At 33.8% G+C, this 24,530-nt stretch overlaps 4 protein-coding genes across 6 annotated transcripts in view; all 4 read left to right on the plus strand.

The window, feature by feature from the left end:
• LOC148173367 (lachesin-like) overlaps window positions 1–2,410 on the plus strand; it is a 176,341-nt gene extending 173,931 nt beyond the window's left edge. Inside the window, exon 9 of the mRNA XM_088039130.1 lies at window positions 1,432–2,410. Coding sequence (XP_087895256.1) covers window positions 1,432–1,553 — 122 coding nt within the window. The 3' untranslated portion in view covers window positions 1,554–2,410. The remainder of the gene's footprint in view (window positions 1–1,431) is intronic.
• A 4,164-nt stretch (window positions 2,411–6,574) lies between these two features.
• On the plus strand, window positions 6,575–7,568 carry Dtwd2 (DTW domain containing 2). Of its 2 annotated transcripts, XM_088039434.1 has the most exons (3): window positions 6,575–6,786; window positions 6,832–7,316; window positions 7,373–7,568. In XM_088039434.1, the coding sequence occupies exons 1-3, from the start codon at window positions 6,710–6,712 to the stop codon at window positions 7,423–7,425; spliced, it is 615 nt and encodes a 204-aa protein (XP_087895560.1). In that variant the 5' UTR covers window positions 6,575–6,709; the 3' UTR covers window positions 7,426–7,568. The 2 variants fall into 2 exon arrangements, with proteins under 2 accessions (XP_087895560.1, XP_087895559.1); XM_088039433.1 differs by having other exon boundaries at window positions 6,832–7,568.
• Window positions 7,569–7,674: 106 nt separating this feature from the next.
• Window positions 7,675–9,142, plus strand: betaggt-I (geranylgeranyl transferase type-1 subunit beta). Its single transcript, XM_088039432.1, has 5 exons — window positions 7,675–7,961; window positions 8,008–8,126; window positions 8,180–8,347; window positions 8,395–8,558; window positions 8,604–9,142. The coding sequence occupies exons 1-5, from the start codon at window positions 7,858–7,860 to the stop codon at window positions 9,084–9,086; spliced, it is 1,038 nt and encodes a 345-aa protein (XP_087895558.1). The 5' UTR covers window positions 7,675–7,857; the 3' UTR covers window positions 9,087–9,142.
• Window positions 9,143–9,705: 563 nt separating this feature from the next.
• On the plus strand, window positions 9,706–23,620 carry sigmar (Tumor necrosis factor alpha-induced protein 8-like protein sigmar). 2 transcript variants are annotated; one of them, XM_088039000.1, is made up of 4 exons: window positions 9,706–9,902; window positions 17,246–17,355; window positions 22,152–22,306; window positions 22,355–23,620. In XM_088039000.1, the coding sequence occupies exons 2-4, from the start codon at window positions 17,283–17,285 to the stop codon at window positions 22,766–22,768; spliced, it is 642 nt and encodes a 213-aa protein (XP_087895126.1). In that variant the 5' UTR covers window positions 9,706–9,902; window positions 17,246–17,282; the 3' UTR covers window positions 22,769–23,620. The 2 variants fall into 2 exon arrangements, with proteins under 2 accessions (XP_087895126.1, XP_087895127.1); XM_088039001.1 differs by lacking the exon at window positions 9,706–9,902 and adding an exon at window positions 17,424–17,474 and having other exon boundaries at window positions 17,267–17,355.
• The last annotated feature ends 910 nt before the right edge of the window (window positions 23,621–24,530 follow it).

Consider the following 24,530-nt stretch of genomic DNA (forward strand, 5'->3'; position numbering starts at 1 on the left):
ATTCGAAACAATCCGTGCTTAATATCTTGAAAACTATTACAGATATAGAGATGCGGTTTGCGCCATTGTTTTTTTCGCAATTTTTTACGTAAAAAATAGTTCTTAGATTTTCTAAAAGTCAAAAGTAGCAGTTTTTTACAAAAATTCATGACTAACACTATGCTAAAATTCTGATATCGATATCTCGCTTATGTTTGTAGTAAATTTGCGTTATTATGCATTAGTGTACGCAGAATTTTTCGCAGATTCCAAATCTGAGACTGAAATTCAGATCCGACAACAAATAACTGAGTTATAGCCGATCAAAGTTTGGGATAGTTGATTTTCATTTTTCCTAATTTTTCTTATATTTTGACTCAACTTTTAAATATCTCAGAAACTTTTACAGATATTGAGATGCGGTTTGCGCCATCGTTTTCCTTGGCTAATTTCACATTAGAAAAATTTATTAAAAGCTCAAAATTCGCTAGTCAATTTTTCGCGAAAAAAATTCCGACTCAAACGATTTCAATTTTCAATTTTTGGTTTTTTGGCTGCCAATGGTAAAGTATTTGACCGATCTGAGATTTGGCCAATTCATAGCCTTCGAGATTCTCTTTCGATTGATATGCAACTGCATCGATTTTGGTGCAAAATTGTTGAAAATCACCCCAAAAAGACGTTTTGAAAACAAATTTTGATCAATATCTCGTTCATTTGTGAAGCAAACTCAAGTTATTTGTGCACACTTAACGCAAAACCTCACGCAGAATCCAAAACCGGTCGAAACTATTAATTGAGTTGTGGCCGTTTAAACCAAAATTCGAAAATTAGATTTTGACTGAAAATATGTCTGCGCTCAATATCTCACTTATTTTTTAAGCAAACTAGCGTTATTATAGCTCATTTTTTACAGAATTTCATTCTGAGTCCCAATCTGTGCTCAAAATTCCTGTACGCTAACAAATAACGAAGTTATGGCGGATTATAATTTCGGAGTAGACAATTTTAATGTTTTCTAAATTGTCCAAATCTTTTGATTTCTAGAAGGCGTTTTATTTTCGAAGAATTACTGTATTCCAAAACAGACTATTTGTGGCGAGCCGTTTTTTCCGTCCAATTCCAACTCGCGAATTATTTATATTGCACGTTCCGGCGCTGCAAAGACTTTTTAATAATTTCGCGTTTCAACTAGTACATATTTCATTAATTTTGGATGCAGGAGTAATTCGTCAACAACAGCGTTGTTTTGGTGTAATTGGAACAAATGGATGCTAAGTGATCGCTATAAATGGAGGCTTTCCGAGTTCCTCTAATTCAATAATAATACGGACCTGGGAGACATTTATGGTTATTAGATTAGAGATTACCAGCGACGAAATCTCGTAAATTGTTAGATAATAGTGACAATTTTTGATGGATAGAGTCTGTCTGAATTCGTTTTTCTTCTAGGTTTGGCTGAGCCTGCTCGCGGCCACCGTTCCCGTGGCAACGACGCCTTCTCTTCAGCAGTTTTAACACGTCCGTTTCTTCTCTCCATACTGACCATGGTGACGTGCATCATCGTCCGGTGACGCAACCAGTAATGAAAAATCGTGGAGCTGTCAGCAAAGACTTGTTCTCAGTGCACCGACAGTACCAGAAACTCAATAACTTTATATCCATCCATCATTTAAAAACTTGCCTGTAAAGAGCCTTTCAGGCTTCCTAATACATGTCAGTACGTACGAATGGCGCTTTTCAATTTGGATCAATCATACCGCGAACTCTTTCCTTCCGATATTTCTTACAGCGAAAATATTTCCATGTTACTACGCTGATTTGTTCTTTTAGGACATTTTGAGATAAAAAAATCGGCGTTTATTTAAACAAGACATTAATTACGGTGTGTTTGATACCGATGTCACGTTTAATTAATCAGTGGTAATCAAAAGTTGTTTTTGTGACATCCCTCAGCTTGCGGCGCAAGAAACATGAAGGGGAAGCAAACATCCACCTAATTAATTATTTCGTCGTATCACACACTTCCCCTGATTTACACTGCCCTAATTACGTCTCGAAATGTCCACGGAGGTACCAAAATGGCACTTCTTTCCCTTAAATTACGTCAATTTGTAAAATTAGAAATCCGCAGTCCCAGATTGAAAGTTCTATTTTTTTAACACTGTACGATATTGTAAATACGTAGGATTAACTGTGTATTTCGTATTTTGTATAAATCAAGTGTACATAGGTCTGGACGATAGAGATTTGATATTCTAGTTCGTGTATAGATATCGCATTCATAGATTCCTCGACTTTAGACATAGAAGATGTATTCGAAATGGTGCCAAATCAAAATATAGGATAAATGTACGCAAATATATGTAAATTATGTACGAAACTACTGTTTACTTTGCTCACCCTCAATAAATTTTCTTATTTAATCGTCTATTGATCAAATATTATTGAAATCAATGCTGCAGACGTTATAATTGCCAGCAAACATTATTTCCCAATTTGCGATTACGCAAACTCCATATCATTAATACTGATAATGAGAAAGGTAAGTACATATCCATTACGAAATTGGTAACAAATGGTCTAATTACTACTTTTATCAATTTATTTAAAAAAAAAATCATGACAAAGCTATGTCAAATATCTGCGCTCGATATCTTCCTTGTTTTGGGGGAAATTTATTATATGTATTTAGGCTGATTTTACGCAGAATCCAAAAACAGGCTTAAAATCCACGTACGATAACACATAAGTTACGCCCGTTTGAAATTTCAAACAGTTAATTTTCATTTTTCAAATTTATAATGCTCGATATTTTTGACACTAGAACAGATTAATAGAAACGATTTGCTCCATCAATTTTTTCGCGATTTTTTACGTAAGAATCGTGTCTTCAAATTTCGAATTTTAAAATTTTGCCGATAAAAATTATACAAGGTGTTTATAAATGTTTCTAGCATCAAGGGTGGCTAAAATGTCAAAGAAATTTGCCGCTCATTACAAATGTGGGTTTCAATTTTTCAACTGACATTTTCAGTTAACCTCAAACATGAAGCAAAGTTAATTTTGAGAAATACACTGTTCTAGTTGTGGTTTAAAACCAGAAAATTAAAAACTTGGACACAAAACTGTAACTGAAACATCATGAATGTAAGTTACATTATAAATAATTTTCAAGATAGTTATATTCACTACGAAAACAAAGGGGCAAATTAGTGCACGGCAGGAATTCCAAAGCCACCCTTGATGCTAGAAACATTTATAAACACCGTGTATATTACTTCACCCCAATTTTAAAATTGACAAAAAATTTATTTTTCCAAATCTAATTCAATCGGTATCTCGCAGATTTCAAATACGGGCTCAAAATCTATGTGCGACAAAAAAAACAAGTTTTGGTCGTTTCAAGTTTCGGATAGTTCATTTTAATTTTTCAAATTTTGAATGCTCGTTATCTGCGAAACTATAACAGATAAAAAGAAACAGTTTGCGCCACCGTTTTTCTCGTGCTTTTCTCCTTTAGAACTCGCCCCCAAATCGCCAAAATTCGATGGTTGATTTTTTCACGAAAAAAATTCCGACTTAATCGATAAAATTTTTCAATTTTTGTTTTTTTGACCGCCATTCGTAAACTATTTGACCTATCGATTTTAGATTTGAGCAGTTAATAATCTTCGAGCTGCTCTTTCAATGGATGTACAACTCAACGGTATTAAACGTCAATTTTGTCTTAAAGAAATTGTTGAAAATCACCCAAAAATTCATGACAAAATTATGTCAAATTTCTGCAATCGATATCTTCCTTGTTTTTGAGAGAAATTTGTGTTATTTAGGCTCATTTTACGCGGAATTTATTTTTTCCTTCAGAATTCGTCCCCAAATAGGCAAAATTCGATATGCGATTTTTCCATAAAAAAAAATTCCGACTCAATTCATAATTTTTTTTTGGTTTTTTGGCCGCCACTCGTAAACTATTTGATCAAATTTGAAATTTTAGAAGTCGATAGATTTCAAGCTGTCCTTTCGATTGATGTACAACTCAAAAGTATTAAACGTCGATTTTGCCTTAAAAAAATTATTGACAATCACCCAAAAATTCATGACAAAACTATGTCAAATTTCTGCGGTCGATATCTTCCTTGTTTTTGAGAGAAATTTGTGTTATTTAGGCTCATTTTACACGGAATTTATTTTTTCCTTCCGAATTCGTCCCCAAATAGCCAAAATTCGATATGCAATTTTTCCACAAAAAAAAATTCCGACTCAATTCATAATTTTTTTTTGGTTTTTTGGCCGCCACTCGTAAACTATTTGATCAAATTTGAAATTTTAGAAGTCGATAGATTTCAAGCTGTCCTTTCGATTGATGTACAACTCAAAAGTATTAAACGTCGATTTTGCCTTAAAAAAATTATTGACAATCACCCAAAAATTCATGACAAAACTATGTCAAATTTCTGCGGTCGATATCTTCCTTGTTTTTGAGAGAAATTTGTGATATTTAGGCTCATTTTACACGGAATTTATTTTTTCCTTCCGAATTCGTCCCCAAATAGCCAAAATTCGATATGCAATTTTTCCACAAAAAAAAATTCCGACTCAATTCATAATTTTTTTTTGGTTTTTTGGCCGCCACTCGTAAACTATTTGATCAAATTTGAAATTTTAGAAGTCGATAGATTTCAAGCTGTCCTTTCGATTGATGTACAACTCAAAAGTATTAAACGTCGATTTTGCCTTAAAAAAATTATTGACAATCACCCAAAAATTCATGACAAAACTATGTCAAATTTCTGCGGTCGATATCTTCCTTGTTTTTGAGAGAAATTTGTGATATTTAGGCTCATTTTACGCGGAATTTATTTTTTCCTTCAGAATTCGTCCCCAAATAGCCAAAATTCGATATGCGATTTTTCCACAAAAAAAATTCCGACTCAATTCATAAATTTTTTTGGTTTTTTGGCCGCCACTCGTAAACTATTCGACCTATCAATTTGAGATTTTAGGAGTCGATAGATTTCAAGCTGTCCTTTCGATTGATGTACAACTCAAAAGTATTAAACGTCGATTTTGCCTTAAAAAAATTATTGAAAATCACCCAAAAATTTATTTTAAAAAAATTCATGACAAAACCATGTCAAATTTTTGTGGTCGATATCTTGTTTTTGTTTTTGGGAGAAATTTGTGTTATTTAGGCTTATTTTACGCGGAAGTTACTTTCTCCTTTATAATTCGTCCCCAAATAGCCAAAATTCGATGTGCGATTTTTCCACGAAAAAAAATTCCGTCTCAATCCATAAAAAAAATTCAATTTTTTGTTTATATCAGACATTATAATTGCCGGCAAACATTATTCCCCAATTTGCGATTAACAAACCCCATACCATTAATACTGATAATGAGAAAGGTAAGTACATGTCCATTACGGAATTGGTAACAAATGGTGTAATTACTGCCGGGATAATGAATGAGAATTGGACATCCTTTATCAATTTATTAAGCTGCGGGCGCTTTTTCAGGCTTTTTAGTTATTAAATCAGAGTTTTATATTTAGCAGCCGCCAATTTCTGACTAATCCACTCGCGGTCGAGCTTTGGAAGCTTCACACCGCGCTATGTTGGTTGCATAAGTTATCACTAAAAAAGTGAAACTTTGAATACAAATTCTGGAAATACCCTGCGTTTCAAAAAAATAAACGACCCTTAAGTGACTGACGATGGTTACATAGTTGCAAGTTCGCAGCTGCAAAACGCGCGTTATAAAAAACGAGAGTAAATAAATAACAAGGGCAACAATACCGCTACAACGCAATGTAGTGATGTCCACCGATCCAGAATACAGCAGTCTCCGGGCCACATACGTTCAATTATGCGCATTATTCAAGCGACAAGCACAGTGCCGTAAATTAGCATTCCACCCCATCTAACAAAAGGACTACAGCATAAAACGAGCGCGGACGATTTGCGGTCCATCCGATGACGTGTCACATGTCGGCCGTGTTATTCGCCACGTTCTATATAAATCAGCCAGGGGGCTAACACCCCTATTAAATCACTAAACATACACTACCTGTTTACAGGCAATTGCCGGCGTTTACCGGACTTTATTTAAATAAACTGTTATGGCGCGGTATTTACGGAATCCCTGACATCAGATATAAGCTCATTGTCATCACAACAATTGAAGTGATATATAACAAGATTACACTGTACGTGTCCATTTCTAAAGTGACACTTCGATATATGCTGCAACGCCCTGTCTATTCAACGAAATTAATACCGAAATCGTACTACAACAACTCCACATTACTGTGGTTTTGCATTGTCTGCAACAGAGAGGATCTGTAAAATATAGCATGCAAACATTGCATTACATCAATATTTCATTACACCGAACTTAGGGCCGGATCAATTGCGCTACAATAGTCAGATATAACCAATTTCAGACCACAACAAAGACTCAAAAGGAATTATAAATTTAACTTGAAGCGCGATCAAGTCGAGGCGCTCAAACACACCCCAATGAAGGTAAACGACCTGTTTCTCTTTGTCCGACAATTAATAATAAGAAGAAATTCAAAAAAAAATCTAAGTTGAAAAAATTTATGCAACCAGTAATACACCCGTTCAAGTCAGGTTTGACAATTGAGGTTATCCCCGTCTAACCTCACTTTCCCTTTTATTTATTAATCTCTCCCTTATCAAGGTTTGATGATACCGTGATTGAGCTCATGGAGGAAGTCCTTTCAGATTTCGCGAATATCCCGATTGAGGCCCCCGAAGTCCGGAGCACCTGCCCCCAGTGCAAGTAAGGAAGTTGCCTCCTTCTCCTCGTTACTAACACAGATTGTAGACGCCCTTCCAGCGTGTGTTGGTGCAGTGCCCTCCCGAAGCCCCCCTTGTCTCCCAAGAGTCGTATAATTTTACTACAACACCCAGCTGAGGAAAAACGGTGCCTTCGCACAGCCCCCATGCTACATTTCGGTCTAGCCACCGGAAAGTGTCTCGTCTACAAAGGGAAACGTTTCCCCGGGAAGAATCAGGAACTAGAGACGATTTTAAAGAGCCCTCAGACTCTCCTGTTGTATCCCAGCGCCACTGCAGTGGATTTGAAATCACTGCATCAAAATAACGCAGAGACGAGCTTTAATTTAGTGATAATTGACGGGACGTGGCCTCAGGCCAAAGCAATATATGCTAGTAATGCAATTTTGCATAATATTAAACAAGTTAAGTTGCTTACAAACAGTGTGAGTCATTATGTGATTAGGACTCAGCCCACTGAAGGGTGTTTGAGTACTTTGGAGACAGCCACTGAGGCTTTGTGTCTGTTGGAAGGTGATGACAGTTTTAGGGAGTTGTTGGAACCTTTGAAGGCTTTGTGTAATTTTCAGTTGCAGAACGGAGCCGTGTCACATCAAAGCAAAGAGTTTTTGATCAAGAATAATCAATATCCCAAGTTGATAGGGAAAAGGCTCAATAAAGTTCTACATTCGGCCGAAATTCTGCGGAAAGAGGCGCAAAGTTGACGTACAATCAGTTCTGTAACCAGTTTTATCAAATTCGGAAGTAAATAAACCGATAATAAAGTGACGTTTTTTACTTGACACCTAACCTCACAACTTCACGATCTGTCATAAAAAATCCGTAATATTAAATTAAACATTGATTTTACCACATAAATTGCTTCACTGATTCGATGAATTGTGATAACATAAATAGTTCTGTGTGTAAACAGTGATAAAACGCCCCGGCACGCCCTTTTCCATGTTGATAGGTTATGACATCACAACCTCAAATTTCGTCAAACTGACGACCATGTTCCGCTGATAAGAATATGATTTTCTTAGTAAATAAGCACTAAAACTGTAGTCTAACCATGGATTACTACAAAATTAAGTTCACCCCGTCTGTGCACAAAAAATATCTGATGAGAATCCTCTATGGGTTGCCCCCTTGTCTCCAATCGATGGATACCCACAGGTAGGTCTCTCCACTGATAAATCTATATATTTATGGTAGTTTTCAGGATGATTTTGACTTATTTTGCAATATCCGGCTTAGATCTACTAAATGAGTTGGATAGTATTCTCAACAAACGGGCTATTATTGACTGGATTTATTCTCTGCAAGTTTCGGACGATACAGGTGTGGTCTAATCACCCCCGAATTTAATTACGTGTTTATTTTCCATTTTCCAGAACTCGTCAGCGGTTTTCAGGGTTCTACAACCCTCAACACTGAAGAGAACAGTGGTCGGAACGTAGCGTACAAATGGGGCCACATTGCGACAACTTATTCAGCTTTAAGTACTTTAGTGATCCTAGGGGATGATTTGGGGAGGGTGAACAGACAGTCAATAACCAAAAGTACGTTTGTTTTTTATTGTTAACAGACTTTAAACGGTGTTTCGCAGGTCTACGCACATTACAGCTTCCAAATGGCTGTTACACCGGAGCTAAAGACGGCTGCGAAAACGACATGCGCTTTGTCTTTTGCGCCGCCTGTATCTCTTACATTCTGGACGACTGGTCCGGGATGGACATCGAAAAAACCGTGGATTTCATCTTAAAGAGCATAGTAAGCCCCCATGGTCCCCCTTCGTTGCTAAATTTTCCTTTTTAGTCATACGACTTCGGCATAGCACAAGCCCCCGGATTGGAGTCACACAGCGGCTCCACTTTCTGCGCCGTTGCGACTTTGGCTCTCACCAAACAACTGCACAGATTGTCGTTTACACAACTCGAAGGGCTGAAACGGTGGCTGTTGAACAGATTCGAGTATGGATTTACAGGAAGGCCCAATAAACCGTCCGACACTTGTTACTCGTTTTGGACGGGAGGAGCTCTTAAGATTTTGAATGCATATCAATTTATTGAAGCTGAGGGAAATAACCAGTTTATTTTGGTCACACAGGATAAGAATGGGGGGTTTTCTAAATGGGTGAACACGGTACCGGACCCCATGCACACGTATTTGGGGATTGCAGGGCTCAGTTTTATGAAGGAGGAAGGAGTTGCGGGGGTTTTTCCGGACTTGAACGTGTCTGCGAGGGCCCACGAGCATCTGCTAAGCTTGCATGAGAAGTGGAGGGGGGTTAAAGAATGACATACAATAATTACAGTTTTTACAGTTTAAATAAATATTTATATGGAAGATTAAAACGACTTTTATTTAGATACGTAAGTTATAGTCCAATAAGTCGACTCATGTCATGGTAGATAAAGCGTTGTATTCAATTCGGGTGCATAAAAAGTGAGTGACTTTGGCACAGTTGATCAGTACTCAAACCAACAAAGATACGAATTTTAATAATAGAAACTTGAAAGTTTTTGGTTCGTACTAATATGAAATTTTCTAAAATTTTGAACACTTTAGAGGTGAAAAAATACGAATTTTAATAATAGAAAGCATGAATGCATATCAATTTATTGAAGCTGACGGTAATAATCAGTTTATTTATTTTGGTCACACAGGATAAGAATGGGGGTTCTCCAAATTATAGTTTTTACAGTTTAGATAAATATTTATATAGAAGATTAAAACTACTATTATTTAGATACACAAGTTATACTCTAACAAGTGGTCTCATTATGGTAGATAAAGCGTTGTATTTAATTCGGGTGTATAAAAGTGAGAATTCCGCGCAACTTTTATCCGGTGTATTGCTGGCTGCCTGCTTTGCGGCCTGCGAGCGAGCTTTGCCAAAGCTTTCTACATCAGAGTCCTCTTCAGTTGGTCATGTCTGTCACCAGTAGCTGCACCAGTGGAGCGCCGAGTAGATGTGAGAGTCGCGAGTGGCAGTGAAGGATCCGACCGTAAACAATTATTTCATTTAAAATTCATAAAATAACTGAAATTGAATTGATTTCTGCTGACCTCGCCATTTACGAACATCCTACTTTCGACCATCGACCACATTTTGTAAGTTCCATTTGATTAATCGTCATTAGGAATTAATTGCGCTCGTCGTCCAAATTCCAAATCAATTTTCAATTATTTTCGCATTTTTGTTGTGATTGAGTCAAGAATGAATCATTTGTGTTTCACCTCAGCCACTCCTTCTTTTTATCTCGAGCTACTTATCCTCAATATTTGTGTTGAGGTAAAATTTCCGCCTTTTTTTCCGCTCAGTTTTACGGAAATGATTTTAATAAAATGCGCTCTTCCGTATTGAAATGACTGGAAACGTCTTGGTGCAAGGAAGCGAGACGAGTTATTAAGTGGCGCAATAGGAAGGATGTTTTTACTTTTAATGACCGTCATGTGGTGTAATTAAACACAATCTGACAGACAGCGTAACAATTCTTTTCCGTTTTTTTAACATGCGTTGTTAAATAATGCGTGGTTTTTGCCTGAAACTGCAGAAAATGAGTCAAGTCAACATTCTTGAAAAGGACGTGGTCGTAAAATTCGAATCAGAAGAAAAAACAAGCTGTTATCACCGTAAAAAGTACGAATTAGAGCCTTGCATTCCTGCGGAGGCCACAGTGCTCACAATTACCGCGATTTTTTCCAGATCGTTTGTTGATCCTACTTTATATCCATTTTGCTCGCAGATAATCATCAATACAAAGATTGTGGGCTTCACAGTTAATGAATATTTATTTTACAAACTGGTTCTCGCCCATTATAAAAGCTTTAACTGTTTATCAATAATGTATTCAGTCAGATATCTGAAGAAGGTGAAGAAGCGTATAATATGTTTGTTTTTTTTACGATTTACCAACGAATCTTCCATCATGGGCGCCTACCGCAACATTTCCGCTTCGTTTGATTTCCGTTTAACCTATTTTTGTGTTAAGTTTTCACGAATTTTCCCTTGATGGGTCCGAAACTATGAAATTTCCACGTGCCCATAAACCACCCGTGATTCCTGTGCATTTTCCGCCGCCCACAAACCTCTTCTTTTTACGTAGTCGTATAAAATTTTCATTGGAAACGTGGTGTAAACAAGGAAAAATTAAATTTACGTCCAATTTACGGACACGCCAGTGTAAACACCCCTGCTGCTGCAGGAATAAATAAGGATCGTTGGGCGATTTTAAATAATGCAGGGAAACGGGCGTTTTGTTCATCGTTACTTTGGAAATTATGCAAAAGAGTTGAATGAATAATTAATTGGTGAGAATTTGATTGTTGGAGGTCTTTCTTGAATTTGTTTCGTTTTGTATCGACCAAAATTCAGAGTGGTACCAAGGTTAGCACTAAAAATAGGACAGATCGAAAAGTATTGTGCTTTATTTGTGTTGGTGGAAAATCGATCAGGCATTTTTCAGACCGAAAATTTGTTGGAGTTGTTCTTTTATTACGAAAATGAGACGAGCTTTTTTGCCCGTTTTTGCATCAAGATACGAATTTTAATAGAAATACGTTGAAAGTTTTTGGTTGATCCTAAAATGAAATGTTCTAAAATCCGTATTTTTTGTTCAAAAATTTTGTACTTTGGCACTGTTAATAAACACTTTAGAGATAGTAACCTCCGCAAATTTCATTGTCATAACTTAAAAACTAACAAAGATACGAATTTTTATAATAGAAAATCGAAGGGTTTTGGTTCGTCCTAAAATAAAATTTTCTAAAATCTGTATTTTTTCTTCTAAAATTTTCTACTTTGGCACAGTTAATAATCCTTTTAAAAGTAGTACCCTCACTAAATTTCATTGTCATAACTTAAAAACTAACAAAGATACGAATTTTAATAATAGAAAGTTGAAATTTTTTGGTTCGTCCTAAAATGAAATTTTCTAAAATCGGTATTTTTTGTTCTAAAATTTTGCATTTGGCACAGTTAATGAACTTTAGAGATACTAACCTCCGCAAATTTCATTGTCATAACTTAATTATGGCATTTTGCTACACTTAATAAGTACTTTAAAAGTAGTAATGTCTTTAAACGTCATCGTCTTAACTAAAAAAATAACAAAGATACGAATTTTCATATCAAAAAATTGAAAATATTCGGTTCGTCCTAAAATGAAAATTTCTAAAATCTGTATTTTTTGTTCTAAAATTGTGCAATTTGGCACAGATAATAAACATTTAAGAAGTAGTAACTCCCTCCAATTTTATTGTCATAACTTACCACATAACAAAGATACGAATTTTAATATCAAAAAATTGAAAATATTTGGTCCGTCCTGAAATGAAATTTTTTAAAATTTGTTTTTCTTGTTCTAAAATTTTAAAATTTGGCACAGATATTTAACATTTGAGAAGTAAAAACGTCCTTAAATTTCATTGTTATCACTTAAAAATTAACAAAGATACAAATTTTAATAATCAAAAATTGAAAATATTCGGTTCGTCCTAAAATGAAAATTTCTAAAATCTGTATTTTTTGTTCTAAAATTGTGCAATTTGGCACAGATAATAAACATTTAAAAAGTAGTAATTCCCTCCAATTTCATTGTCATAACTTAAAAACTAACAAAAATACGAATTTTAATAATAAAAAGTTGAAATTTTTTGGTTCGTCCTAAAATAAAAATTTTTAAAATCTGTATTTTTTCTTCTAAAATTTTTTACTTTGGCACAGTTAATAATCCCTTTAGAAGTAGTAACCTCACCAAATTTAATTGTCATAACTTTAAAACTAACAAAGATACGAATTTTAATAATTGAAATATGAAAGTTTTTAGTTCGTCCCAAAAAGAAATTTTCTAAAATCTGTATTTCCTGTTCTAAAATTTTGCACTTTTGCACAGTTGATCAACGCTCTAGTGATAGTAACATCACCAAATGTCATTGTCAAATCTTAAAAACTAACAAAAATACGAGGAACTTATGCACGGTTAAAAAACACATTTTTAAAAAGGCGTCCTAGTCGTGCATTGAGTTCTTTCCGGTGAAAAACCGTTACTTTCCTTATCTTACCCATTATACTCCGTAAATTTATCTTGATATTTTTTATTTCGGAAAGTCTCGCTTTTGTGTCCGAGAAGGGGTCAAGCGCCCACCATTACCAAAAAAACCTTTCAGTCCTTTTATTCTAAATATATCCTTCTGTTACTTGACTTATATTTTAGTTTTGTTGCATTTTTGAGCTGTCCAGAAGCTGCATCATCACCTCGCGAAAAAAAATGACCCAGTTTTTGAAACTCCCGAAACGCCTTACGATTTTAGCACCCTCAGAATTGCCTCTGAATTCCGGAAAGTACAAATAAATTTCCCATTTCGTGAACCTCAAAACACAAATGGTATGTGAATTTTTTATTACGAACCGCTTTATTCAACCGGATTGTTTCTTGCTTATAACCTGAAGTGATCAAGTATTACAACTCAACCGCATTGTTTTCCGTTATCTAACCGCAGTAAAGAAATTCGTACACGTTAATCAACCTTTATTTGTCCCCAAAAATGGCAAAACTCATTCCGCCGCTCATCCGCGTATCTTCGTTGTCGCACTCCTGGAGTCTGACCGGATCGGTATGTGTACTGCTTGAGGCTGTCCATGATACCACTAGCTCAATAACAACCGTTCAAAGATAATCTTTATGATATGTCCATGTTTGACCACATCATCCACGTTTCATGTTCATTACAGATTTATTTAATGCGAGTAGTAGCGACAGCAATGGGCGAAATTACAATTTTAAATTGGTCCATTCAATACGAATTACAGTGATATAGCGTGACCTTCCAAGGTGAACCTCCAAGTCATGTACCAGGAAAGAACGTGTTGACATGTTGAATCTTATCTGGTGCAAAAGGAGTCGTTTGTTCTTGGGGAGCGTTCGCGCCAACGGGAACACCTGGCCACCACCTGGAAAAAGTCTAACGGTCGGCTTGCATATCCTTTAGTTTCCTCGAGGTGGAAGTTTAACTGACAGTTGTAAATAAAGTTGATTCTCTTCAGACCACTTCAGATATAATCCATTTTATCTAACAATGCATTTCGATAATAAATCACCAATTAGTTAATCAGTTGGGCCCACAAATCTGCCAGAGATAACAGAATCTACTGTAAACGCAGTATTATCTATGTCTGGAAGCATGTTATAACTCACGTTTTTTCTAACACTTCGTGCTTTCAAGGAATAATATAATGCACTGTCACGCAATGTAACGATACGTAAATTATTCTATACATTAGACGTCATTAGAAATAATTTAGTACAAAGTATCGGAAAATAAAGAAGTATAAATAAATGTCCTCAAAACAACAGGAAGCGGTAATTTTCTACAATTATCGTAATCGTTCAAATGCACTAACGTTCTAAAGTTTCCATATTTTAAACGAAACTGGAAATTCCATGTTTTTGGGAAAACCAAGGTGTTTTTTGATATTAGAAAAAAAAAATTTGCCATAAACTTTTACTAACACGATTGTATGCACCAAAAACAACTTTTTTTTATTAACATTCGAATCTTTGTTAGTTATTAAGTTTTGACAATGAAATTTGATGAGGTTACTGTTTCTAAAGTGTTCATGAATTGTGCCAAAGTTCAAAATTTTAGAACAAGAAATACAGATTTTAGAAAATTTTATTTTAATACGAACCAAATATTTTCAACTTTGAATTATTAAAATTTGTATTTTTAGTAGTTTTTAAGTTGTGACACTGAATTTTAGCGAGGTTACTACTTCTACTGTATTTATTAACTGTGCCAGAGTACAAAATTTTAGAACAAAAAATACAGATTTTAGAAAATTTTGTATTAGGACGAACCAAAACCTGTCAAGTTTATATTATTAAAATTCGTATCTTTGTTAGTTTTTAAATTATGACAGTGAAATTTGGTGAGGTTACTACTTTTAAAGGGTTCATTAACTGGGCCAAAGTACAAAGTTTTATAACAAAAAAATACAGATTTTAGAAATTTTCATTTTAGGACTAACCGGAAACTTTGTACTTTTTGTTACTAAAATTCATATTTTTGTTAGTTTTAAAATTATGACAATGAAATTTAACAAGGTTACTACTTCTAATGTGTTCATTAACTGTGCTAAAGTACAAAATTTTAGAACAAAAAATACAGATTTTAGAAAATTTTGTTTTAGGACGAACCAAAAACTGTCAAGTTTATATTATTAAAATTCGTATCTTTGTTAGTTTTTAATTATCACAATGAAATTTGGTGAGGTTACTACTTCTAAAGGGTTCATTGACTGGGCCAAAGTTCAAAGTTTTAAAGCAAAAAATACAGATTTTATAAAATTTAATTTTAGGATGAACCAAATATTTTCAACTTTTAATTATTAAAATTCGTACTTTTAGTAGTTTTTAAGTTATGACATTGAATTTTGGGGAGGTTATTACTTCTAATGTGTTCATTAACTGTCTCCAAGGACCAAATTTTAAAACAAAAAATATAGATTTTAGAAAATTTCGTTTTGCGACAAACCAAAACCTTTCAAGTTTCTATCATTAAAATTCGTATCTTTGTTTGATTTTAAGTTTTGACAATGAAATTTGGAGAGGATACTATCTCTAAAGTATTTATTATCTGTGCCAAAGTGCAAAATTTTAGAACAAGAAATACAGATTTTAGAAAATTTCATTTTAGGACGAACCAAATATTTTCAACTTTTAATTATTAAAATTCGTACTTTTAGTAGTTTTTAAGTTATGACATTGAATTTTGGGGAGGTTACTACTTCTAATGTGTTCATTAACTGTCTCCAAGGACCAAATTTTAAAACAAAAAATATAGATTTTAGAAAATTTCGTTTTGGGACAAACCAAAAACTTTCAAGTTTCTATCATTAAAATTCGTATCTTTGTTTGATTTTAAGTTTTGACAATGAAATTTGGGGAGGATACTATCTCTAAAGTATTTATTATCTGTGCCAAAGTGCAAAATTTTAGAACAAGAATTGCAGATTTTAGAAAATTTAATTTTAGGACGAGGCAAAAAGTTTCAATTTTCTAATATTAAAATTCGTATCTTTGTTAGTTTTTAAGTTATGACAATGAAATTTTGGAAGGTTACTACTTTTAAAGTGTTCATCAACTGTGCCAAAAGACAAAATAAAAAAAAATACAAGTTTTAGAAAACCAAAAAGTTTTTTTTAATTATATCCTTGTAAGCATTCAAGTTCAAAATATTTGGTTTTCAGTTTTTGGTCTACATATAGCATATAATCGCGTCAGTGAAGTTTATGGCTAGATAAAAAGACATGTTGCAATTGCAAAAATTTTAACCCCAGTATCAGATACCGTTGTAGATAATAATTCTGCAAAAAAATCGAATGGGGCAAAACTCCGTTATTTGACGCTTTGGCACTGAATTTAACAGTTTCCCAAAGACAACATTTTCAAAAGTGTCTAATGCGAAATTTTTTTATCTCGATTGGTGGTAAGATGATTTTTCCCGACTTGCTTTGTGGACCCAATTGAAATTTTAATTAGAAACGAAATAATCAAAAACTTACCTAAAACTTCAAGTTCATCACGACACTTTTAAACAAACCACTGGCAAAAAATAAAAGAAATCGAACTCTAAATAATCCAAATTTGAACGATTTGGCACTGAAAACGCAACATTCCTCTACCACGATTATTGCTAAACTGATTTGAACTTAAAAAGACATTTTTGCCACTTGTTTATTAGCGTTTTTGTTCCCAACTTTACAATGGTCTTGACTGACATTGGCAAATGAGTTTATGCAATAGGAAATCTCTTTTTTATCCAAATTACGTGAACTACAAACATATAAAACCTTTAAACGACCGAGACTCCCAACTTTGAGTTAATGAAGGCGATCAACATAAACATTGTCATAAATTCCTAAAAAAATATTATCATTACCCTGAACGTATTTTTACGCCTCCTTTTTTGTATTTTTTGATGAAATTGTTAGAATTTCGACCCACATAGTTCATATTTACGTTCAACCTTGACTCCTCATAATGCAAAACCTCTCCGTGACCACATTAAATAAATTTGTCAGATAATAATCTGTTTATCTTCGTCCAAGTATGCGTAAAATTCCTCTTCGTTTCCTAGATCTCCATTATTCGAGTCCCTTCTGCGTCATTTATCAAAAGCTCTTAAATGAGGTCAAAGTCTTTAATTAAACGTACTTGGCAATCACATCGGAATATGAAAACGGCATTAACTTTGCCGTGTTTTCTTTGTACGTGCTTCCAGTAAAGCTCAGTGGAGCGGCGAACAGAAGCGAAAGCAAAAGTATCGATTGGGTTTTGCTTGTTTAACTATTTTGCCCCTGCATACGCACCGACCCCATTTCACATTCTCAACAAAACTCGTAATGACTTGTTTATTTACAGAGTGACACTTTGGCAAATATTTTGTTGCAGATGCTCCACCCACACTGCCCTTTAAGTTGCCTCCAAAATGACTGCAATGGTAGAACTCGAAAGTTGGCTCATTTACCAGTGCATCGCCACGGAGTGCAGCGACTGTCTGTGTAAGTCAAAGTTACTTCCTTCACCTTTTTTAGTTTGAATTTCTTTCATTTCTTATTATTTTTTTTAGGATTTTTTTCTGTTGGTCCTAATTTTTGTGCACTCATGTTGGAGACACCAGGTATGTTTTATTTTATTTTTTTTGACGTTGTACTGCCAATTAAAAAATTCCTTTTGCGATAAAACCAAAACGAGACCTTGTCGTGACAAGTTATAATTAATTTTGTAGAAACAAAACGTGTGTTTTTTGGTGAGAATTTCTCCACTTTCGTTCTTTAAAACTTCAAGAAAAAGTGTGGGCGACGCACTTCCGGAGACTGGCAAGCAGATGATTAACTCTTATTATCACAATCAGAAAAAGGAGGTTGTTGGCACCACCGCGCTGCAACTTCCACTTTTTTTCGAATTATATCTCCTCATAAATATGAATTAGGGCGCTTACTTTTACAGTGAATCAACTAAATTAGAGTTGTGGCAGTCCCAGACCTCCTGCCATATTTGCATGTTTTGATTAGGAAAAAGATAAAGTTCCCAGAAGAATGGAATTGGGGTTTGACACGCGACAACTAATATTTACTATATCGAGCGGGTAAACAGTTTTAAAATGAATTAGTTGAGAAAAGTGAAATTTTTTGAATAGGGCGTTTGGCAGATTTGGAATTTAAAATAGTAGATGGACAAGTTAGACGTTTCTGTTTTAGTATTAAAATTTGTGTGCGTCCTGAAAGTAAAAATTTCTAAAATCTTTGCCCTTTTCTCCGCAGAGTTAAAACTTGGTGAAGTTAAAAAGTAAATCCAAAGCAGTAATCTCTCCAAATTTCGTTATTGCCACGTTTAAACTACCAAAATTACGGAGGGTAGAAAAAAAAATCAAAATTTGTGTGCGTTCTAAAAATAGAGATTTTTAAAAATTTGTACCTTTTGCTCTATGAAGTTGAAACTTGGTGCAGCTAAATAGTGAATCGAAAACAGTAATCTCTCCAAATTTTGTTACTGTCGCGTTTAAATCACCAAAATTATGGTGCGTAGAAGAAAATTTTCGAAATTTTTATGGATCTCAAAAAAATTAAAATTTTTAAAATTTGTGCCTTTGGCTCTATGAAGCTGGAACTCGGTGTACTTAAAAAGTGAAGTTAATATAGTAATCTCTCCAAATATCATGTCTGTTAAATTAGTAAAATTGTAGGCCGAATTAGAAAAAAATCAAAATTTTTGTGCGTTCCAAAAATGACTATTTCTAAAATTTGTACCTTTTGCTCTATGAAGCTGAAAAGTGACGCTAAGACACTAATCTCTTAAAATTTCATGTCTGTGGTGCTTAAATTAGTTAAATTACAAGCAGAACTAAGAAAATTTCGAAATTTTTTACATTCCAAAATTGAAAATTTTTAAACTTTGTTCCTTTTTCTCTAAAATGTTGAAGCTTAGTGCAGTTAACAAAATAATTAGTAATTTCTCCAAATTTTGTTACTGTCGCGTTTAAACTATAAAAATTACGGAGCTTAGAAAAAATTTTCGAAATTTTTATAGGTCCCAAAAAATGAAAATTTTTAAAATTTGTGTCTTTTGGTCTGTGAAGCTACAACTCGGTGTACCTAAAAAGTGAAGCTAAAGTAGTAATTTCTTCAAATTTCATGCCTGTAGCGTTTAAATTAATGAAATTAGAGGCCGAATTAAAAACAAATTTGAAATTTTTGAATGTTCCAAAAATAAATTTTCTAAAATGTGTGCCTTTTTCTCTACGAAGTTGAAACTTGGCAGACTTAAAAAGTAAACCCGAACCATTAACCTTCCAAATTTAATGTCTGTGGCGTTTAAATTGGTGAAATTACAATCCGAATTAAAAAAAACTCGATTTTTTTTTGTTCTGAAAATAAAAATTTCTAAAATTTGTGCCTTTTTGTCTACACAGTTGAAACTTGGTTCAGTTAAAAAGTGAACACAGTAGTCTCTTCAAATTTCGTTACTGTCGTGTTTAAACCACCAAAACTACGGAGTGTAGAAGAAAATTTTCAAAATTATAATGGGTTTCGAAAAATAAAAACTTCTGAAATTTGTATCTTTTGCGCCATGAATCTGAAACTCGGTGTGCTTAAAAAGTGAGGCTAAGAGAGTAGTCTCTCCGAATTTCATTACTATCTCGTTAAAACTACCAAATTTACAAGAAAATTTTCGAAATTGTTGTGGGTCTTGAAAAATGAAAATTTCTAAAATTTGTGTTTTTTGCTCTATGAAGCTAGAATTCGGTATACTCTAAAAGTGAGGCGAAAATAATAATCTCTCTAAATTTCATGTCTGTAGCCTTTAAATTAATGAAATTACAGGTCGAATTAAAAAAAAATCGAAATTTTTTGTGCGTTCCGAAAATAAAAATTTCTAAAATTTGTGCCTTTTTCTTTACAAAGTTGAAACTTGGTGGAGTTGAAAACTAAACCGAAAACAGTAATCTCTCCAAATTTCGTTACTGACGCGTTTAAATTACCAAGATTACGAAGCGTAGAAGAAAATTTTCGAAATTTTTGTGGATTCCGAAAAATGAAAATTTCGAAAATTTGTGCCTTTTGCTCAATGAATTTGGAACTTAGTGTTCTTAAAAAGTGAAGCCTGGAAAGCAGTCTCTCCAAATTTCATCACTGTGGCGTTTAAATTAATGGAATTACAGGTCGAATAAAAAAAATCGAAATTTTTGTGCGGCCCAAAAATAAAAATTTCTAAAATTTGTGCCTTTTGATTTATAAAGTTGAAACTTGATTCAGTTAAAAAGTTAGTCAAAAATAGTATTATTTCCAAATTTAATTACTGTCGCGTTTAAACCATCAAAACTACGGAGTGTAGAAGAAAATTTTCAAAATTATAATGGGTTTCGAAAAATAAAAATTTCTGAAATTTGTATCTTTTGCGCCATGAATCTGAAACTCGGTGTGCTTAAAAAGTGAGGCTAAGAGAGTAGTCTCTCCAAATTTCATTACTATCTCGTTAAAACTACCAAATTTACGGAGCGTACAAGAAAATTTTCGAAATTGTTGTGGGTCTTGAAAAATGAAAATTTCTAAAATTTGTGTTTTTTGCTCTATGAAGCTAGAATTCGGTGTACTCTAAAAGTGAGGCGAAAATAATAACCTCTCTAAATTTCATGTCTGTAGCCTTTAAATTAATGAAATTTCAGGTCGAATTAAAAAAAAATCGAAATTTTTTGTGCGTTCCGAAAATAAAAATTTCTAAAATTTGTGCCTTTTTTTTACAAAGTTGAAACTTGGTGGAGTTGAAAACTAAACCGAAAACAGTAATCTCTCCAAATTTCGTTACTGACGCGTTTAAATTACCAAGATTACGAAGCGTAGAAGAAAATTTTCGAAATTTTTGTGGATTCCGAAAAATGAAAATTTCGAAAATTTGTGCCTTTTGCTCAATGAATTTGGAACTTTTTGTTCTTAAAAAGTGAAGCCTGGAAAGCAGTCTCTCCAAATTTCATCACTGTGGCGTTTAAATTAATGGAATTACAGGTCGAATAAAAAAAATCGAAATTTTTGTGCGGCCCAAAAATAAAAATTTCTAAAATTTGTGCCTTTTGATTTATAAAGTTGAAACTTGATTCAGTTAAAAAGTTAGTCAAAAACAGTATTATCTCCAAATTTAATTACTGTCGCGTTTAAACCATCAAAACTACGGAGTGTAGAAGAAAATTTTCAAAATTATAATGGGTTTCGAAAAATAAAAATTTCTGAAATTTGTATCTTTTGTGCCATGAATCTGAAACTCGGTGTGCTTAAAAAGTGAGGCTACGAGAGTAGTCTCTCCAAATTTTATTACTGTCTCGTTAAAACTACCAAATTTACAAGAAAATTTTCGAAATTGTTGTGGGTCTTGAAAAATGAAAATTTCTAAAATTTGTGTTTTTTGCTCTATGAAGCTAGAATTCGGTATACTCTAAAAGTGAGGCGAAAATAATAATCTCTCTAAATTTCATGTCTGTAGCCTTTAAATTAATGAAATTACAGGTCGAATTAAAAAAAAATCGAAATTTTTTGTGCGTTCCGAAAATAAAAATTTCTAAAATTTGTGCCTTTTTCTTTACAAAGTTGAAACTTGGTGGAGTTGAAAACTAAACCGAAAACAGTAATCTCTCCAAATTTCGTTGCTGACGCGTTTAAATTACCAAGATTACGAAGCGTAGAAGAAAATTTTCGAAATTTTTGTGGATTCCGAAAAATGAAAATTTCGAAAATTTGTGCGTTTTGCTCAATGAATTTGGAACTTAGTGTTCTTAAAAAGTGAAGCCTGGAAAGCAGTCTCTCCAAATTTCATCACTGTGGCGTTTAAATTAATGGAATTACAGGTCGAATAAAAAAAATCGAAATTTTTGTGCGGCCCAAAAATAAAAATTTCTAAAATTTGTGCCTTTTGATTTATAAAGTTGAAACTTGATTCAGTTAAAAAGTTAGTCAAAAACAGTATTATCTCCAAATTTAATTACTGGCGCGTTTAAACCATCAAAATTACGGAGCATAGAAGAAAATTTGGATAAAAATGAAGCTAAGATAGTTTCCAAAAATTCACACTCTGGGCCAAAATTATCACGCTTATTGAACTAGTCGGATCAAATTCCACTGTTTTATAATCAAAATTGCTAAAGTTATATAATTTAGTAGAAAAAGCAATAATTTTCAGTTCGTTCCTTGTACATAACTCGTAAATTCCACCCAAGGCACTTTAAAATGCAATTCCAGGAATTCTAACAAACAATTTAGTTTCCAAAGTCTTGTTTCTCTCCAGTTGGAATTTTAATATTGTTTTCCAGTCATGAGCGAGAGCGCATTCAGGGCGCGCGACATCGGTCTACGTGCCCAGAAAAAGATTTTGTCCAGGATGGCTGGTAAAAACATAGCCAGAGCGTTCATTGACGATACCACAGCATCGTTATTGGATAACTTATACCGTCTTGCCAAGCAATACGTAAGTTTACCCCCATTATTATCACAATGAAAAACTTTTTTATTCCAGTCAAACAACAAGAAAGAAGCAGAAAAGCTCATAAAGAACATAATCAAAGTGGTAATCAAGCTCGGAGTCCTCCACCGCAACGGTCAGTTTTCATCCGAAGAACTAAAACAAGCGGAACGTTTCAAAAGCAAATTCCGCATGGCTGGAATGGCCATCATATCGTTCTACGAAGTCGACTTCAGTTACGACAGGAATTACCTGACTGCAGCTCTCGGAGAGTCCCACAAGTGCCTCCAATTTATCGTGTCCAAACACCTAACCGAAAAATCCTTATCACGAATCGACAGTGTTTTCAGTTTCTTCTCGAACGAACAGTTCTTAGATGACATTTTTCAAGTGAACTCGCCGTACAAGGAGACTTTGGGGCGCATCGTAGCTGATTTAAACAAAGCCATCGAGAATGGGGATCTCTAGTGTTGTGATTTTTATGTGATTTTAAGTTAGTTTTTGTGTGTTGGGCGTTAGAGTCATTGTTGCATGATTTTCTGTACAATTTTGTTTAATGTTAGATTAGTTTTGACGGGATCTTTTTCAAAGACGTACACTTTAGTTGTGATATAAGTTTAATTCTGATGTTGATAGGTGTGTCCTTTCAAGAAGTTAAGTTTGAAAATAGAATTTATGGTTACTCTTGGATGAGGTCCAAATAGAGTATAATTTTCTACACTACGCAGCGACAGGGTGACTTTCATAACTGCACACGATGGAATTCCATAGTATTTTTCTAATTCAAACCTTGTCTCTGCGATTTTCTACAAGCTTCTTTCATTTTCATGGTGTATAGATAGTTGCTGGCCACTCTATATATTATATCTGTTGATAAAGACATCTTGAGCACGTGTACATATGATTAACATATCTTTTATTTACACAGTTAACGATATTGTAGAACTAAGATATTTTTGCACCAAGAATATTAAGGCGGAATTCACGATTCACGAGCATAAAATAATAACTGTTGTGAATATTTCTAATTAACGCGACAATAAGTCAAAGTCATAGGGGAATCCCATTTCTATTCATTTTCTACTAGTCATAAGTGTTTATTTCTAGCTTATATTACGTTTTTATTTATTTGCGAAACGCCAAATGTTGAATTATTTTTATATTGCCAGTTGAAGACGACTCGGAACAAGAAAACTTTCACATCCAATACAGTGTTGCACCGTTTTCTGTAACCATAGATCTCAATACTGTAAACTGTATGTTTTCAATGTTTTCTGTATTTAGTTGTCGGTTATATCAAAATAAACAGTATCATAGTCACTGTGTGTTAACTCCTCTGTCAAAGTGAGCGACACCAAAAACCTGAGATTGTCCTGAAAAATAAAAATTTCTAAAATTTGTGCCTTTTGCTCTATGAAGTTGTAATTTGGTGTGCTTAAAACGTGAAGACAAAATAGTAATCCCTCCAAATTTCATGTCGATAGCGTTTGAATGAAAAAAAATACGGGCCGAATTAAAAAAAATCGAAATTTTTGTGGGTTGCAAAAAACTAAAATTCCTAAAATTTGTGCCTTTTCTCTACAAGTTGAAACTTGGTGAACTTAAAAAGTAAATCCAAAGCAGTAATCTCACTAAATTTCATTATTGTCTCGTTAAAACTACGAAAATTACGGAGCGTACAAGAAAATTTTCGAAATTTTTATGGATCCTGAAAAATAAAAATTTCTAAAATTTGTGCCTTTTACGGTATGAAGTTGAACTCGGTGTAGTTAAAAAGTGAAGCGAGGATAGTCATTTCTCGAAATTTCATGTCTGTAGCGTTTAAATTAGTGAAATTACAGGCCGAATTAAAAAAAACGAAATTTTTCAGGGTTCCAAAAAATAAAAATTTCTAAAATGTGTGCCCTTTTCTCTACAAAGTTGAAACTTGGGGCAGTTAAAAAGTGAATTCAAAACAGTGATTTCCCCAAATTTCATTATTGTACTGTCAAAACTACAAAAATGACGGAGCGCACAAAAAAATTTTCGAAATTTTTGTGGATCCTGAAAAATAAAAATTTCTAAAATTTGTGCCTTTTACGGTATGAAGTTGAACTCGGTGTAGTTAAAAAGTAAAGCGAGGATAGTAATTTCTCGAAATTTCATGTCTGTAGCGTTTAAATTAGTGAAATTACAGGCCGAATTAAAAAAAACGAAATTTTTCAAGGTTTCAAAAAATAAAAATTTCTAA

This window comes from Gnatocerus cornutus, chromosome 6, assembly GCF_029298725.1.
Source record: "Gnatocerus cornutus isolate USDA-ARS CGAHR chromosome 6, icGnaCorn1.1, whole genome shotgun sequence".
Lineage (NCBI taxonomy): Eukaryota > Metazoa > Arthropoda > Insecta > Coleoptera > Tenebrionidae > Gnatocerus > Gnatocerus cornutus.

Excerpts from the sequence above, each read along its gene's own strand:
- Dtwd2 (XM_088039433.1), top strand. The coding sequence starts at position 6,710 with ATGGAGGAAGTCCTTTCAGATTTCGCGAATATCCCGATTGAGGCCCCC. Across the intron at positions 6,787-6,831 it reads AGCACCTGCCCCCAGTGCAA|ACGCCCTTCCAGCGTGTGTT; the intron begins GTAAGGAAGTTG and ends CACAGATTGTAG.
- betaggt-I (XM_088039432.1), top strand. The coding sequence starts at position 7,858 with ATGGATTACTACAAAATTAAGTTCACCCCGTCTGTGCACAAAAAATAT. Across the intron at positions 7,962-8,007 it reads CAATCGATGGATACCCACAG|GATGATTTTGACTTATTTTG; the intron begins GTAGGTCTCTCC and ends GGTAGTTTTCAG. Across the intron at positions 8,127-8,179 it reads GCAAGTTTCGGACGATACAG|AACTCGTCAGCGGTTTTCAG; the intron begins GTGTGGTCTAAT and ends TCCATTTTCCAG.
- sigmar (XM_088039000.1), top strand. The coding sequence starts at position 17,283 with ATGACTGCAATGGTAGAACTCGAAAGTTGGCTCATTTACCAGTGCATC. Across the intron at positions 17,356-22,151 it reads GGAGTGCAGCGACTGTCTGT|TCATGAGCGAGAGCGCATTC; the intron begins GTAAGTCAAAGT and ends ATTGTTTTCCAG. Across the intron at positions 22,307-22,354 it reads ACCGTCTTGCCAAGCAATAC|TCAAACAACAAGAAAGAAGC; the intron begins GTAAGTTTACCC and ends TTTTTATTCCAG.